The sequence below is a fragment of the Macrotis lagotis genome, chromosome 1, assembly GCF_037893015.1.
Source record: "Macrotis lagotis isolate mMagLag1 chromosome 1, bilby.v1.9.chrom.fasta, whole genome shotgun sequence".
Classification (NCBI taxonomy): Eukaryota; Metazoa; Chordata; class Mammalia; order Peramelemorphia; family Peramelidae; genus Macrotis; species Macrotis lagotis.
Window position 1 is genome coordinate 435458127 of NC_133658.1, and position 16033 is coordinate 435474159.

The following is a 16033-nucleotide window of genomic DNA, read 5'->3' on the forward strand; positions in this document are numbered from 1 at the left end:
TGTCTGTCATGGTATTACAGAGTGTTCTGAATTATCCTAATCTCTTCAACTTTTTTTCTCTAGTATGTTAAAGGATGATTTAAAACTTAGCAGCAGTGAAGATAGTGATGGAGAGCAGGTAGGTAATTTAAAATGTTGCCCATATTTAAAAACTAAATAATAGACTTTGTCAATTGCTTTAGTAGAAGTGATGGTAATAGTAATCCTTGATGTTTGTATTTAGCACCATGTACATCAATTGACAAGCATTTTTAAGTACATACTGGGGGAGGGAGGGTAGGAATTTAACATAGTGCCTATTCTTTGCCTAGCACTGTGCTAGAAACTTTTGTCTCCTGTTAACACTCTCTGTTAAGAGCTTCCCAATGTTATCCACTGGAGATATAGAGTCAAAAATGAAATATTCTTTGCCCTTACAGAATTTAAAACAGTTCATTCTTATTACAAAAACAAAGATCAATATTTTCAAATTAATGTTTATTGCATTCTGACTAAGGGAAATTCTGGATTATCTTAAAACAAAATCATGGTTTGTTTGATGTTATATTCAAAATACTATATGAGAAGGTATCAGGGTTTTCAGGAAGGAATTTATATCAGGGTTTTCAGGAAGGAATTTAGTGGCCTCTTTGGTGCTTTGTGATCAAAGACTTATCTGCTTTTTATTCTGTGAGTTCTGGCAGTTTTGAACAAATGTCTTCTGCAGTTCCCTCATCATTCTTCTCACTCCCCCCTTCCAAAACCCATATGCATATGTGCAAGTTTGCACCAACACACACTCACACATGAGAGAGAGAGAGAGAGAAATTTAGTCTTCCCTTTGCTGTTTCATTAATACATTTGAGTCTCTTAGGTTTCTTGTAGGAAAAGAGCTACTGTAACTTTTTTTTCTTAGATTGAGACAAGTCTACTCTGAAGAGCACTTTTATGATCTAACAAAAATGGCTTATCAAACTGAAACCTATCATAACTTTTAGGGGTTATAACAGCCAAAGTCTTCACTGTATATTATGCCTATTTTATTTATTTTGGGGCCAGTGGAGTCCAGCCTCTCCTTTTTAGTGATAGTTTTGAGCATGAGAAATATACTCTTAAATTTATGGCAAAATAATCATACAGATAAGTTAAAGGATGAAAATAACTTTATCTCTGTACAGTCAGGGAGATGATAGTCATGATATAGATTCCTCAGTGAAAGGAAGCATTAGGAAATGTTGCAAAAGTAAATTGATAATGCATTTAGTTATGGCTTTAGGATATTGATCACATTTAGTATATAGAATATAAAGTGTGAATCATGAATTTATTGTACTTTAATTATAGGATTGTGATAAAACTGTGCCAAGGAGTACACCAGGAAGGTAGGCATTAATGTGTTATTTGGGATGAAAGTGTGATATGATAATATATAAATGTTTATATAATTGCTTGTATGTAATATGTATTATATATGTATGTGTATGGGGTGAAGTAATTTTGGATCTTGGCAGCTTTGCCTAAAAATGCTTTGCGTAATATGTTTTTGTCCAAAAATATTAAATAAATTAATGATCAGATTGTTTAGACTTGAATGAAATTGTTTTTAGTTTAAGAATGCAGCTGTATTAATTCCTTCATTCAGATGGTTTAAATTTCATCCTTTCTTTTTTTATTTTTAAGTAATTCTGAACCATCACACCACAATAGTGAAGGAGCGGATAATTCCAGGGATGACTCAAGTAGCCATAGTGGATCTGAAAGCAGCTCTGGATCTGATTCGGAGAGTGAAAGTAGTTCCAGTGACAGTGAAGCCAATGAGCCATCACAAAGTGCATCTCCTGAGGTAGGGTGAAAGCTGTTTCTACTTACTTTGAGCTGATCTTTCATAGGCTACTGAGAGTGAGATTACTTGGAAGGAGAGACTCTGAACGTAAGCATATGAGGAGAAATACTTAGTGCTTTCTTGACCATCCAAATGAAATTTATCCGCCATTCTTATGGGAAAGCTACATGGGAGGAGGACTAGGAGAACTTTGTATATAAATCATTTAATTACTTTTTCCCTGTTTCCTTTCTTAAGGTTCTGGTCTAATTTGCTTTGTCTAAAACCTACTTGGTGCTTTGAGGTAATATTGCAAATCAATTAAAAGGTAGTTTTTCTTTAGGCATAATTTTATTTTTTTGCAAGGCAATGGGGTTAAGTGACTTGTCCAAGATCACACAGCTAGGTAATTATTAAGTGTCTGAGGTCAGATTTGAACTGAGGTACTCCTGACTCCAGGGCTGGTGCTCTAATTCACTTGCCACCTTGCTGTGCCCCATTTTAAACTGAAGTTATACAAAATTATGCCTAAAGTCCTCAGGGATATTAAGGCAGGAAATAAGAAAATCTAAGTAGGTACAGGTGTATTACAAAGTTTATTGAATATGCAGGTGAAATGTCATCCAGTGTGTACAACATTATTCTTGGGATTTTTCAGTACTAGAGGCTGTTGTTAAATATTATGTATTTATTTAGGATATTGCTTTTAGTCTCAGATGATTACGAAAATGATGATGATGATGATGATGATGTCTGTCCTTCATTCTTGAAGAGGACCCATGCCATCGGGGAGGTGATGCCATGATAAGCACATGAATTGAATTTGAGAGGGGGTGCTTTGCTAAGTCACTTTCTCTCCTAGAGTCACCTGGGTCCAGTGGCCAGATGTGAATCTAGATGATTAGAGATGACCCTAGATGCAAGACAAGGATGTGTAAGACTGGATTCAAACTCCTGTCCTCCTGACTCCAAGACCAGTGCTCTATCCGTTGTACCACTTAGTTATCCTTAATGGGAATATTAGCCACTTAGAAACCATATATGACATTCACCTTTTTTGCCAAAATTATCAGAATTCCAAACTCAGATTCTGGATTAGTAGAACTGAGGATGGTGGTGGGGGATAATCCTTCCTTGAAACTTCCAATTAGTTTTTTTTGGTGGTTGAAAAAGTAGTTTTCTTAAAAAAATATTAATTTATTTTCACATTAATGCAATAGTCTTGTTGTAAAAGTAAGCATAACCCCCCCACACACACACACACAAAGATAGAGAAACTTCAAGAAAAATAAAGTGAAAGAATAAAAAAGTGCACTTCAGTCTGTGTTCAGATACCATTAGCTCTGTCTCTGCCATTTAATTTTCTAGTGGGATTGAGTGTTTTTAACAGGCTCTTAATTTATATTTAATCTCTTTAAGAAGATAGGAGAGGAGTAAATTTAATTTAGGAATGATGTACTGTTTTCTCTTTCAGCCTGAACCACCACCAACAAATAAATGGCAACTTGACAATTGGTTGAATAAAGTAAATCCACATAAAGTGTCACCGGCTTCTTCTGTAGATAGTAATATCCCATCTTCGCAAGGTTATAAAAAGGAAGGTCGGGATCAAGGGCCAGGAAGTGGCTACAATGAGCAAAATGGACCCAAAGAGTCCAATTCTTCTACTCCTGGACGAGATTCCAAAACTATTCAAAAAGGATCAGAGAGTGGTCGCGGGAGACAAAAGTCCCCAGCACAGAGTGAGAACACTACACAGCGAAGAACTGTAGGAAAAAAGCAACCCAAAAAAACAGAGAAGGCAGGTGTAGAAGAGCCTCGAGGGGGCCTAAAAATAGAAAGTGAAACTCCTGTAGATATGACAGCAAGTATGCCCTCCAACAGACACAAGGCTGCCACAAAAGGCTCAAGAAAACCTAATATAAAGAAGGAGCCCAAATCTTCCCCTAGATCTACAACAGAAAAAAAGAAGTATAAGTCAACAAATAAACCTTCCCAAAAATCTAGGGAAATCATAGAAACAGACACTTCATCCTCTGATTCTGATGAAAGTGAAGGCCTTTTTCCTTCTTCTCAAACTCCTAAGTATCCTGAGAGCAACAGAACTCCTGTTAAACCCTCCTCAGTAGAGGAGGAAGACAGCTTTTTTCGGCAAAGAATGTTCTCTCCTATGGAAGAGAAGGAACTCCTTTCCCCACTTAGTGATCCTGATGACAGGTATCCACTCATTGTGAAGATTGACCTGAATCTCTTGTCAAGAATACCAGGGAAGCCTTACAAAGAAATGGAGCCCCCCAAGGGAGAAAAGAAAAATGTGCCTGAGAAGCACACCAGAGAGCCTCAGAAACAAGTCTCAGATAAAGGCTCCACTAAAGGGAAAAGGAAACATAAGGTTTGTAAAGCTTACCAGAAAGGCTTTTTCTGACTCAGATAGTCAAACTAATATGCACCATAGATGTCTTCAATGTTAGAATAGTCACTCTGAGTTTTAGTAGCAAGACACTTCTAGAACCAAATTTTGCTATTAGGTATGAATGAACTTTCAGGGTAAGTGAAAGTTTATTCATAACTATCTATGCTATAATTGGATATACAGATCAAGGAAAAGTAGATTGGAATTATTAGTTGCATGCACATGTTTTTGAGTTCCCAGGACTACTTTGCTTATAAATACTCAATAGACTCTCTTCTATTTTAAGTTTTATTCACCCATACACACCCATATTCCTACCTACCTCTTAAACTTTCTACTTTGCTTTCTCATCAGTAATATACTTGAAACATAGGAAGAACCTTCAGCTATCTGCCCTGAATTTGTGTATATAAGTGGAAATGGATGATCACTTCTCTCCTTCAGCAGCTTAAAAGATTTTATTAAGTCATTTTCAGTCATGTCCAACTTTTCATGACCCCATTGGAAGTTTTCTTGGCACAGATATTAGAGTGGTTTGCTTTTTCTCCTCCAGTTCATTGTGCAGAAAAGGAAACTGAGGTAAATAAGGTTAAGTGATTTGCCCAGGCTCACAACTAGTATCATTCTATTCACTATGCCACATAACTGCCTCAGCTTAGTAGAGACTAGAGAATCATTCTTGGAAGACTCAATCAAGCTCATGATTGGGGAGGGGGTCTGTTCTGTAATGTTTGCTGATATCTGCTAAATATAAACCACTTCGAGGATACTAGAAAATTGAAGTTGAGAAGCATGTGTGAGTTTAATTGCAAAACGTTTTATATTCTTGTTTCGTCTAGAATGATGATGATAGCCGAACTTCTGAGAGCAAAAAGCCTAAGGTTGAGGAGAAGAATTCATCATCAGGCCATAAGACATCCAACAGTAGAGAGTGAGTTTCAGTGAATGTTGAACATTGTTATACTATATACTGCCTTGTTTAAGACACACCTCTTTCCAAAAAATTTGGGGTCTAAAAACTGATAGTGTCTTATAGAGTGGTTTTAAATTTTTTTACTTGCATTTCCCACTTTTTCGCTCTTGTTGTCTTTGCGCTCATTGTTTCACCTTTGTTACTCATATATTAGGTTACATTTTACCACATTCTGCCCAGAAATGGTTCAGAAAAGATTTTCTTACAGTGCTGAATTCAAGTTAAAAGTGATCCAGTTTGCAAAAGTGAATGGGAATCATGTTGCTGAATGTCTGTTTGATCCTCCTCCAACTAAGAAAAGAATCTGAGACTGGCTCCAGGAAGAAGAAATCCTATTGAAAACACCATGGCAGAAGAAAGCCATGAGAGTCAAGTCAGCCAAATGGCTTGAGTTAGAGAGGGAATGGAAGAAATGGATTGAAGAGCAAAGGGCAGTTGGAATTCCTGTGACAACAAAGATGGTTCAGCATGAGACAAGAAGATGCTGATGAAAAAGAAGTGACTGATTTCAAAGGAGGACACAATTGGTGCTTCAGGTTCACAAAACAGAATGAATTGCGCATGCATCCATGCACCAGACTTGCCAAGGGAGTGCTTGTGGTCAACTTCAGATCAGAGCCCAGGCAGGAGACCTGCCAGAACTTCTCCTAAGACAGATTCGTCATCAAACACAGATGAGCACAAGCCAATGGATGGAAGTTTGAATTTTATGATGAATAAAACTTGAGTACAGTAACTTTATGTAATGCATTTTTTCCCAAAATTTGAGCCCCCAAATTCAGGTGTGTCTTATACATGGGAAAAAATGGTAATTGATATAGAATATCTGTCATTACATACAATGGTTGATATTAAAATCTTCCTGATATGTGATTCAGGTAGTTAATAAGTATTATAATACAGGAAAATACCCAATGTTTCTCCATATGTATTTCCAAGGCAGTATTATACTTGCAACTAGATCTTTAGTTCCTGTTAGTCTTAGTTCCAATTTTACATTTTTTAGTGCTAGAACTGTTCACATAAGTAAAAAATAAATGAAGATAAAAATGTTATTTTTTTCAGGGTTGTGGGAAAATTACTTCATAGACAACAAATATATTGACATTATGTAAGAATCTGCAACAAAAGCCATATGCCATTCTTCTCTTCCTGGATTATAAACTCATAATTAGAAAGTAAAGAAATTGGTTCCAAATATATGTACATTCTGAATATTTTTAAAAACCCACATATTTTAAGAAAAATGGAAAGGGAAAGATAGCTTTCACAGATCTGAGTAGGGGGAAATTTTTTTTTTAGGTTTTTGGAAGGCAAATGGGGTTAAGTGGCTTGCCCACAGCCATGCAACTAGGTAATTATTAAGTGACTGAGACCAGATTTGAACCCAGGGACTCCTGACTCCAGGGCCGGTGCTTTATCCACTGTGCCACCTAGCCGCCCCGGGAAAATTCTTAATCAAGAGATTGAGATCATCAAGAAAAGAGCATATAAGTTTTTTGATTACATAAAATTAGAAAAACTTTTTTCAGACTAAATAGAAGAAACTGTAAATGGGGGTAATCTTTGCAAAAAATGATCATATTAAATATTAATAATCTACTACCCCTGGAATCAAGAGAACCTGAGTTTAAAGCCATCCTTAGATACTTATTAGATGTGTGACCCTGAACAAGTCACTTAATCCCAATTGGCTCCAAAAAAAGTTTATATCCAACATATGTAAAGCTGCATTTGCCAATAAATCCTTGGTTACAAGATATGAAAATTTTCTAAAAGAATTGCAAACTATCAGGAACTATATGCAAAAATACTTAAAATGAATAGTAATAAGAGAAATGCAGATTAACTTGGTTTTCACCTCACTCTAAAAATTGTCAAAGATGACAAAAAAACTAAAACTGTAGAGGGATGGGTTTTTGAAAGATCAGTAACATACTTAATACATTATTCGTGGAGATAGACATTGATCCAACCATTCTGGAAAATACGTATGTAAAAAAAAATGTGGAATTCATGCACTCAAACCTAGAATTCCTTCTACCTGGCAATTACTACTCCTAGGAGATAAAAAATGAAAATGTTCAATTGTGTTTATGAAAATACTCATTAGGAGCACATGTAATGAATGATACCACAAACTGGAAATAAAGTGAGTGCCCATTCATTGGGAAATGAATTTGTGGTCTTTGGATTAACATATGGAGCTGAATTGCAATAGCTAGCACTTATATAGTGCTTTAAAGTTTTCAAAGCACTTTACAAATATTACCTCATTTTATCCTCACATCTCCCTGAGAGATAAATGCTATTTCTATTGCTGTTTTACAGATGAGGAAAATAACACAGGCATTGGTTAAGTGCAGCTTAGAATCACACAGCAATTAAGCTCTTAAGTTCAGATTTGAACCCAGGTCTTCTGATTCCAGGCCTAACCCTCTATCCAATATGCCACCTAGCTACTTCTGGTACTAGGAATGTAGAGAAATTTTGCACATTAAGAAATTACAGATATTAGGAATTCAGAGAAGCATAGGAAGATTCATAGCAACTCAGACAGACTAATAATAAGCAGAACGATTTGTATAAGTATGACAATAGTCAAAACAAAAAGATTATTTAAAAGGAGGCCAAACTGTTCAGTAATTGGAAAAAACCAGTAATGATCTGGAAAAGAGTTAATAAAACATATAATTATCTTCCCCACTCATGGCAAAGAAGCAGGGGCAAAGTAGTGCCTTCTTTGTCAGATGCACTCTTAATTATTTTGGCTCAACTGTTTTCCTTTATTACAAGAAGGAATTTGGTTGGGATTGGGTAGGACATATTCAGAAATGACAGATACAAAAGCAAAAGACATCAGTAAAACTTAAATTTTAAGTGGGGGAAAAAATGTTGATAAACAATGAACATCTGTTATTAGGCAAAATTACGTAAATTAGATGCCTTTTTAAAAAAATTATTTTTATTAATAGCTTTTGGTTTTGTATCTTTTGATGTCTGAATGTATCACTCTTCTAACTCATTGTACCATAGCTTTAAGAAAGGAAACAAGTCAGCAGAATGAACCTACACATTGATTGCCTGACAATATTAAATATTCAACACACATAGTCCTCCATATCCACACAAAAGAAGGGAACATTTACTTGATAATTCCATGGAGCAAATCTTGGTCATTAATATTCATATAATTTTGTATAATTGTATAAATTTGTATAATTATGAATTCATTAATGCACATTCAAATCAGACCCTGATCATCAAATGCTAAGCAAAAGAATGATTTTCCTTGAAAACAATGGGATAAAAAAATACTCAAGTCTTCTATGTTCTGCTTATTCCTTTCTCCATTTGAAGAACTAAATTGCATTTATTTGATTTGGCAGGTCATCCAAACAGAGTACTGTGAAAGACAAGGATCCATTGCCTTCTCCTGCTGGGCCTATTCCCCTAAAAGATTCAAAAACTGAACATGGATCCAGGAAGAGAACAGTCAGCCAATCGTCTTCCCTAAAATCAACTAATAGCAGCAACAAGGAGAGTAGTGGTAAAAATAGTTCTTCCACTTCCAAGCAGAAAAAGACAGAGGGGAAAGTTTTTAGTGGTTCCAAGGAAGCCAAGGTAAGAATTTGGAGGTCTTTCTAAAGAGTTAGTTGAAGATTTGTTTGCTTGTTGCTTTAAATTATGATTTCCATGTGATTTTTCTAATCAATATTTTAAAAATCTTATAGAAAATATTTATTTTAAAAAGAACATATTTTGTAGACCCTGGACATCAGTAACAAAATCCATCATCTTGATAGTAAATTTCAGTAGTGAGTTTTAGCACTTGAGAATCTAAATGTTGTGTATTCTTGCCAGATTCACTTTATGACTTCTGATTTTAACTCTGTGTTTGTGTTTGGGGGGGAAGGTTGGAGATCATCGGAATGATGGTGGGAAGTAATGATATCAAAACAAAAGGTATTAAAACATTTAAAATGAGAGAAACTTTGAAAACAGCCTAGTAAATCATTAACTCCCATGTTAATTAAGATTAGCCCTCCTGGTTGAAAATGCTAATTGACTATAAAACTCAAAACTGGCTCTTAATTCAAATAATACCACTCATTTAGAGTGAATTTTTGATAGACGATTTGAGGGTTGGATTTCAAGTTAAATAATAAAGTAACATGTGAAATGAACCCAATTAGTCATTCAGCTTTTTAGAGCCAAGGAAACTTTTAACTAAGCCAGCACTGATTCATATCAAAACCCTTCAAAAATGTAAAGTGATGCCATTCAAAGCTCCCCCCCCAATATAATTTGTAAGCAGGACATTTGAAAAAGAAGTTGTTTTTCAGGTTTGTATTTTATTAGGTAAAAATTTTAACCTTTTGTATGTATCTCTCTTCAAATACTGTGGTAATTGAGGAAACTCCTTAAAGACAGAAGATTGAACTACCATCCTAGGATATTATGGTATTAAGATTCCATAAGTTAGCAAAGATTTGAAAACAGGAATAATTTCCATGCAAGGCAGCAAAATTAAGGAATTTATGAATGCTAAGTTTAGCTGTGTTAGATGTAATTGGTCTCAGGCGGCTAGATGGAGCGGTGGATAGAGCACTGGCCTTGGAGTCAGGAGTACCTGAGTTCAAATCCGCCTTCAGACACTTAATAATTACCTAGCTGTGTGACCTTGGGCAAGCCACTTAACCCCATTTGCCTGGCAGAAAAACAACAAAGAAAATGTAATTGATCACTATTAGGAAATAGCTAAGTAATTACTAAGCTATATTCAATAGATAATCAGAATCAAGGAGCAGACAGGCACAGAAGATTAGTGATAGATGCAGCTGGTGAGAATGGAACATTAATGAGGAGGGGGATGTGGAGGGAGTTACATCATGACTGTGGTCTGCTTGGCAATTTGAGGTGAAAGGCTTCAGGCATCTATGACCACTAGATAGTAGCAATTTCCTACAAATTAGTATCAGAGGATGTCATTAGCTGTTCTGTGTTTAATGCTCCTTTTGATATACTATTCATTTGAAGCCCAGGCTGGCAGATAAATGTGTCAGAAGTTAGGTACCAGAGGTCTGGGGACAGAGTTGAGCAAATAAAGAACAGCATGGAGCTGGCCAAGCATGGTGTACTAGGGCAGGAAGTGGTCCTAGATCCAGGACAGAGTGTTCAGAACCCTGTTTAGGGAGCAGTAACAGGTGTATACTTGTAGTTCTGTCACTTATCTTTCAAAGCTGTGGTTCATCCCTTGTGTATCCTGAGGAGGATGATAGTCTTAGGAAAACAGTAGGTGTGATCCAAGACTGGATTCTCTGAAACTGAGCAACAGCAAATTTGACAGTGACTGTTTTAACTGGAATAATGAATAGGGTCCTAAATCCAACACCCAGGCTAATCTGAAGCCTGCAGCAAAATAACAAATTCAGGGAGCTTTAGACCAGAGGAGAGGTTTGCATTTCTGTCATTTAGAACTCTGGCTCAGGTATTTTCTAGCAGAGATTCACTGAGGGTTAAATCCATAGTTGGATTAGTCAGACCTCAATCTAGGTCAGAAACTTGTGGAATTTAGACCTGGAAGTCAGAAAACAGATTTATCCCCCCTAATCAGACTGTTTTGAGCTAACTGAAAGTTTGCATCCTAAAGCTGTTCCTGAGATCCTTGAAGAACACAATACTCATCTTGAAAAAGTGTCAGGACTCAAGAGAATTCAAAACAGGACTTTGCATGGTCTAAACATTTACTTCAGAAGTGGTAAAAGCCTAGCCTTAATGTGAAGTCCAAATTTAGGAAGTAAGACAGGAAAAATGAGTTAACCAGAATCTGACACTAAAAAGTTAATATGGTGATAGTGATACCCAGGTCACACACAGGAGAGAATTACTATGAAGAAAATATAGTTAGTCCACAAGAACAACTAAGAATACTGGAAAAAATGAAGTGTTTTTTTTTTAATTTATTTTTATTAAAGATATTTTTTGAGTTTTACAATTTCCCCCCATCTTACTTCCCTCCCCCCACCCTCCCACAGAAAGCAATCTGTCAGTCTTTACTTTGTTTCCATGTTGTACCTTGATCCAAATTGGGTGTGATGAAAGAGAAATCATATCCTTAAAGAAGAGACAAGAAGTCTAAGAGGTAACAAGATCAGACAATAAGATATCAGTTTTTTTTCTAAATGAAAGGGAATAGTCCTTGAACTTTGTTCAAACGCCACAGCTCCTTGTCTGTATACAGATGGCACTCTCCTTTGCAGACAGCCCCAAATTGTTCCCAATTGTTACACTGATGGAGTGAGCGAGTCCTTCAGGGTTGATCATCACTCCCATGTTGCTGTTAGGGTATGCAGTGTTTTTCTGGTTCTGCTCATCTCACTCAGCATCAGTTCATGCAAATCCCTCCAGGCTTCCCTGAAATCCCATCCCTCTTGGTTTCTAATAGAACAGTAGTGTTCCATGACATACATATACCACAGTTTCCTAAGCCATTCCCCAATTGAAGGACATTTACTTGATTTCCAATTCTTTGCCACCACAAACAGGGCTGCTATGAATATTTTTGTACAAGTAATGTTTTTACCCTTTTTCCTCATCTCTTCAGGATATAGACCCAGTAGTGGTATTGCTGGGTCAAAGGGTATGCACATTTTTGTTGCCCTTTAGGCATAGTTCCAAATAGCTCTCCAGAAGGGTTGGATGAGTTCACAGCTCCACCAACAGTGTAATAGTGTTCCAGATTTCCCACAACCCTTCCAACAATGATCATTATCCTTTCTGGTCCTATTGGCCAATCTGAGAGGTGTGAGGTGGTACCTCAGAGAAGCTTTGATTTGCATTTCTCTAATAATTAATGATTTAGAGCATTTTTTCATATGGCTATGGATTGCTTTGATCTCATCTGTAAATAGCCTTTGCATATCCTTTGACCATTTGTAAATTGGGGAATGGCTTTTTGTTTTAAAAATGACTCAGTTCTCTGTATAAAAAATGAAGTGAATGTTAAAAAATATTAATTATTTCAAAAACTAAATGAGAGCAATACAGGAGAGAATTGACAAAAGAGAATTAACAGCAACAGAAAACATGAAAATCAGAATGACCAATTAATAGTTAATGACTTCCTAAGATAATAGAAATCTTAAAATAATACCAAAGGACTAACAAAAAAAACTAGGTATCTCAAAACAAAAACAACTGACTTAGAAAAACAGATCAAAGAGACACACTTGTGAATCATTGGACTATCTGAAACCCATGACCAAAAAATTAGTCAAGACATCAAATTTCAAGAAATCATGAAAGAAAACAGTGAGTATCACTTTGAACCAGGGGGTAGGGTAAAAATTGAAAGACTTCAGTTTTTATTTTTTATGGTGGATGTTTCTGTTTGCAACATGGCTGTTGTTTCTTATGGCACAGTTTATTCTCACATATTCATGAATTACAGTTTGTTTACCAATTCCTCAATCAGTGGGCATCTGTTTTATTTTTAATTCTTTGTTATCTGAAAAAAGTGCTGTTGTGAATATTTTGTGTACAGGAAATTTTTTTTTATCAGTGACAGGCTTAGGGGACATATGCCTAACAATGAAATCACTAGATTAGAGGATATGAACATCTTAGCTACTTTTATCATAATTTGAAATTGCTTTCCAGAATGGTTATACTAATCACTACTACACTGACAATACATTGTGACCCTTTTCACAATCCTTATATGATTTACTAAGTGATCTCTTGTCACTTTGATCAATTTACTAGGGGTAAAACCTTAGAGTTGTTTCAATGTGTTTTTTTCTAATTTGTAGCAAAATTCTTGGGTACAATAATTGATTAAAAAATTTGTTTCTTCTAGTATACTACTTCCTTTATCTTCTGTTAGATGTAATAATTTTGTTTATATTAAGCTTTTCAGTTTAATAATTAGAATTATCTGTTGGACATGTTTTTTAATTGGCTGTCTCCCTTGTTTAATTAAGAATTTAATTCCTGGGGCAGATAGATGGAGCAGTGGATAGAGCACTAGCCCTGGAGTCAGGAGGACCTGAGTTCAAATGTGGCCTCAGACACCTAATACTTATTTAAGTGTTTGACCTTGGGCAAGTCGCTTAACCACATTGCCTTGCGAAAATTCCCATTCCCCCCACCAAAAAAATTCCCCTCTTACCCATAACTGTAAAAGGTGTATGATCTGCTTCTCTTATAAATTTTTTGTAGTATCATATTCATGTTATATAGCCATTTTGAATTTACTGTAGAATATGGAATGAGTTAGTTCCCATTCCCCCCAAAAATAATTACTTGGAACAAGGAAAACTGGAAAGCACAGTTGTCTTGTTTTTTAAGGGATGAAAGTTGCAGGCATATTTGTGATACCAATTCTATGTATCAATTCTAATACAGATGACTTCCAAATCTTAGGGTTTATTTTTTTTTTATGCTAACTTTTCTTCTCAGCTACAGACCCACATCTCTAACTACCTCAGATGTCCCATTGGGACTTCAACTTCACCATTTTCATGATCACACCTTTTGTCTTATTTGCTACTTTCTGTGATATTGCTACTTACCCTGTTATCACCGACACACATCCCTCTCTTTCATCTCTCATGATCATTTTTCAATCCTTTTAGTTCTATAATATTTCTTGACTTAATCCCCTGTTTCTCCATTGTTACCATCACCATCCTAATACATAGATTCATCTTATCTCCTCCCTGAATTGTTAAAAATCATCTTAACATATATTTCCACGTTCTAATCTTTTCCCTCTAATCCATTCCTCATACCCTTACCCAGAATGATCTGTCTTATGTGTATCGAGTCATTCTTTTGCTCAGATATCATTAGTGGTTTCCTCTTGCCACTAAACTTGCCACTTAATTAAAAAAACTCATCTGGAATACATGGACCTCCCTAGTGCACTGTGGCATTACATTTCTTGTATTATTCCCTTCTGCTTTTGGTTTTATTTTGTTGTTTTGTTTTGGGGGCAGGATCTCCTTATCTTACCCAGACTGGAGGTGCAGTGACCACTTACAGTTCCAACCCCCAAAACTTTAAATAGCTCCATTTTTCTGACCTGGGCCATTTTGCCTCTTCTGCCAGAAGTTCACCACACTATTCCTAGACTTAAACTTGAACTCTACTGTAGCTCAGAACTCTACAATTCAACCAATCCATTAGCCTGAGCCTTTCCAACAGCAGAATTACAAACGTGCCTCCAAACCTGGCTACACTGTTAATTATGAAATGTTCTTCCCCTTTTCCTTTTGAAGTCTCACTTTTCCTTTAGAGCCAAACTCAGTAACATTTTATAAAATCATAGGTTGTAACTAGAAGAAATGCTGGCCCACTCTGGTCATTTTGCATGAAAATTGAATTCCATAAAGAAAATGACTTCGCTAAAATCATATAATAACGTGGCCAGAATTTGAACCCATGTCTATTCTTTCTATTGCCCTACTCTCCCCTGTCAGTAGCAACCTCCCTCCCTCAGAACATCATACTGTACTTTGTTTTGTCATTCTCTAAAACACTTAGGTGTTTTATTTATATTGTGTGTGTGTATATATATTCTATGAATGTAGGAAACATGTCTAAATTTATGCCCTCTAGCATCTTGAGTAGAGTTTTTCAAATAGGCAAATAATTTAGGGATGAAAAAGAATGAACTATTACTAATCCATGCCTAACAGATTGGTCTTTTTTAAGTTATTGATTTAGCATATAATTTACTAGTAATTGTATGAAGCAATGTGATTTTGGCAATAGATCCATCCTTATGTTTTCATTATTTGACATTGATTGAATAAAATGAACTGTTTTCATGTAAAATGAAAAATAATTTTCTGAGCATTTTTAGAAGTTCTTAAATCTTAGAAAAGTGTGGTTTATAAATTGAAATCAATTGAAATGAATTGCAAAAGGCTAAAGAGTTGATTTATTACATATCCTGAAGTAGAAAACAATTTTTGTATTGTTTTACATATCTTATTAATTCTTTAGCTTCTAGCTAATTGTTTAAATGTGCTTATTACCTTTTTTTCAGGAAAAGGTTCCAAGTAGTTCTTCAAACTATCCTCCAACTACACAAATTCCCGATGGCTCTAAAACTCGAAGAGCAAAGCTTGTTTTTGATGACAGGTAAAGCAAAGGGATTGGTAAAGCAATTAAATTGGTGACGAATTTTAAATGTGAAAGTCTTGTCATGATTAGAAGGCACACACACAAACTTTTTAACAAGATAAATACTTATCCATCAGTACAAAGCCCACTTAAAGGGCTTTGCACCCCATGTTTTATGTCTTTTAATAATAGAATACTAGCTAGAACAAATGACTTTTTCTGAGATTAGCCATGAAGAGAGTTCTAGTCTGATATTTATAATAGTCGTATTCAAAAAGTTTTCTCTCTAAGATTTGTGCTAAGTCTCAGGCACAAATTAGGTTATCAAGTACTTTGTATTTGAAAGTTTAGAGGGGAGTATTATCTTGGGTGTCTCCTTTGCTTTCTGAAATTTTCAGCATTTTTATTTGACTGACTCCAGTAAGCACTTATTCAGTGGCTACTCTGGTCATGCTATTGTGCTAGGTGCTGGGATATAAAAAGCAAAAAATGATACCTAATCTTAACAAAGCCTTTACTGGGAGAAATGTAACATATAAACAGAGAAGTACATGCGAGATAATTTGAGAAAGTAAAAAGCACTAAGAAGGAATCGCATTAGAAAGTTATTACATAGCATGTGGGTCATGAGAATGAACCTTGAAAGAACTAGGAATTCTAACAAGTAAATGTAAAGCATTCTAGCATAGGGAATACCTTAAATAAAGATATG

At 35.6% G+C, this 16033-nt stretch overlaps 1 protein-coding gene across 1 annotated transcript in view; it reads left to right on the forward strand.

Annotated features, from left to right (window-relative positions):
* Positions 1-16033, forward strand: part of LOC141506445 (AF4/FMR2 family member 4-like) — a 48342-nt gene that overhangs the window by 19913 nt on the left and 12396 nt on the right. The window contains 7 exon segments of the mRNA XM_074213246.1: positions 64-118; positions 1324-1361; positions 1660-1822; positions 3276-4193; positions 5054-5145; positions 8577-8811; positions 15245-15339. Coding sequence (XP_074069347.1) covers positions 64-118; positions 1324-1361; positions 1660-1822; positions 3276-4193; positions 5054-5145; positions 8577-8811; positions 15245-15339 — 1596 coding nt within the window.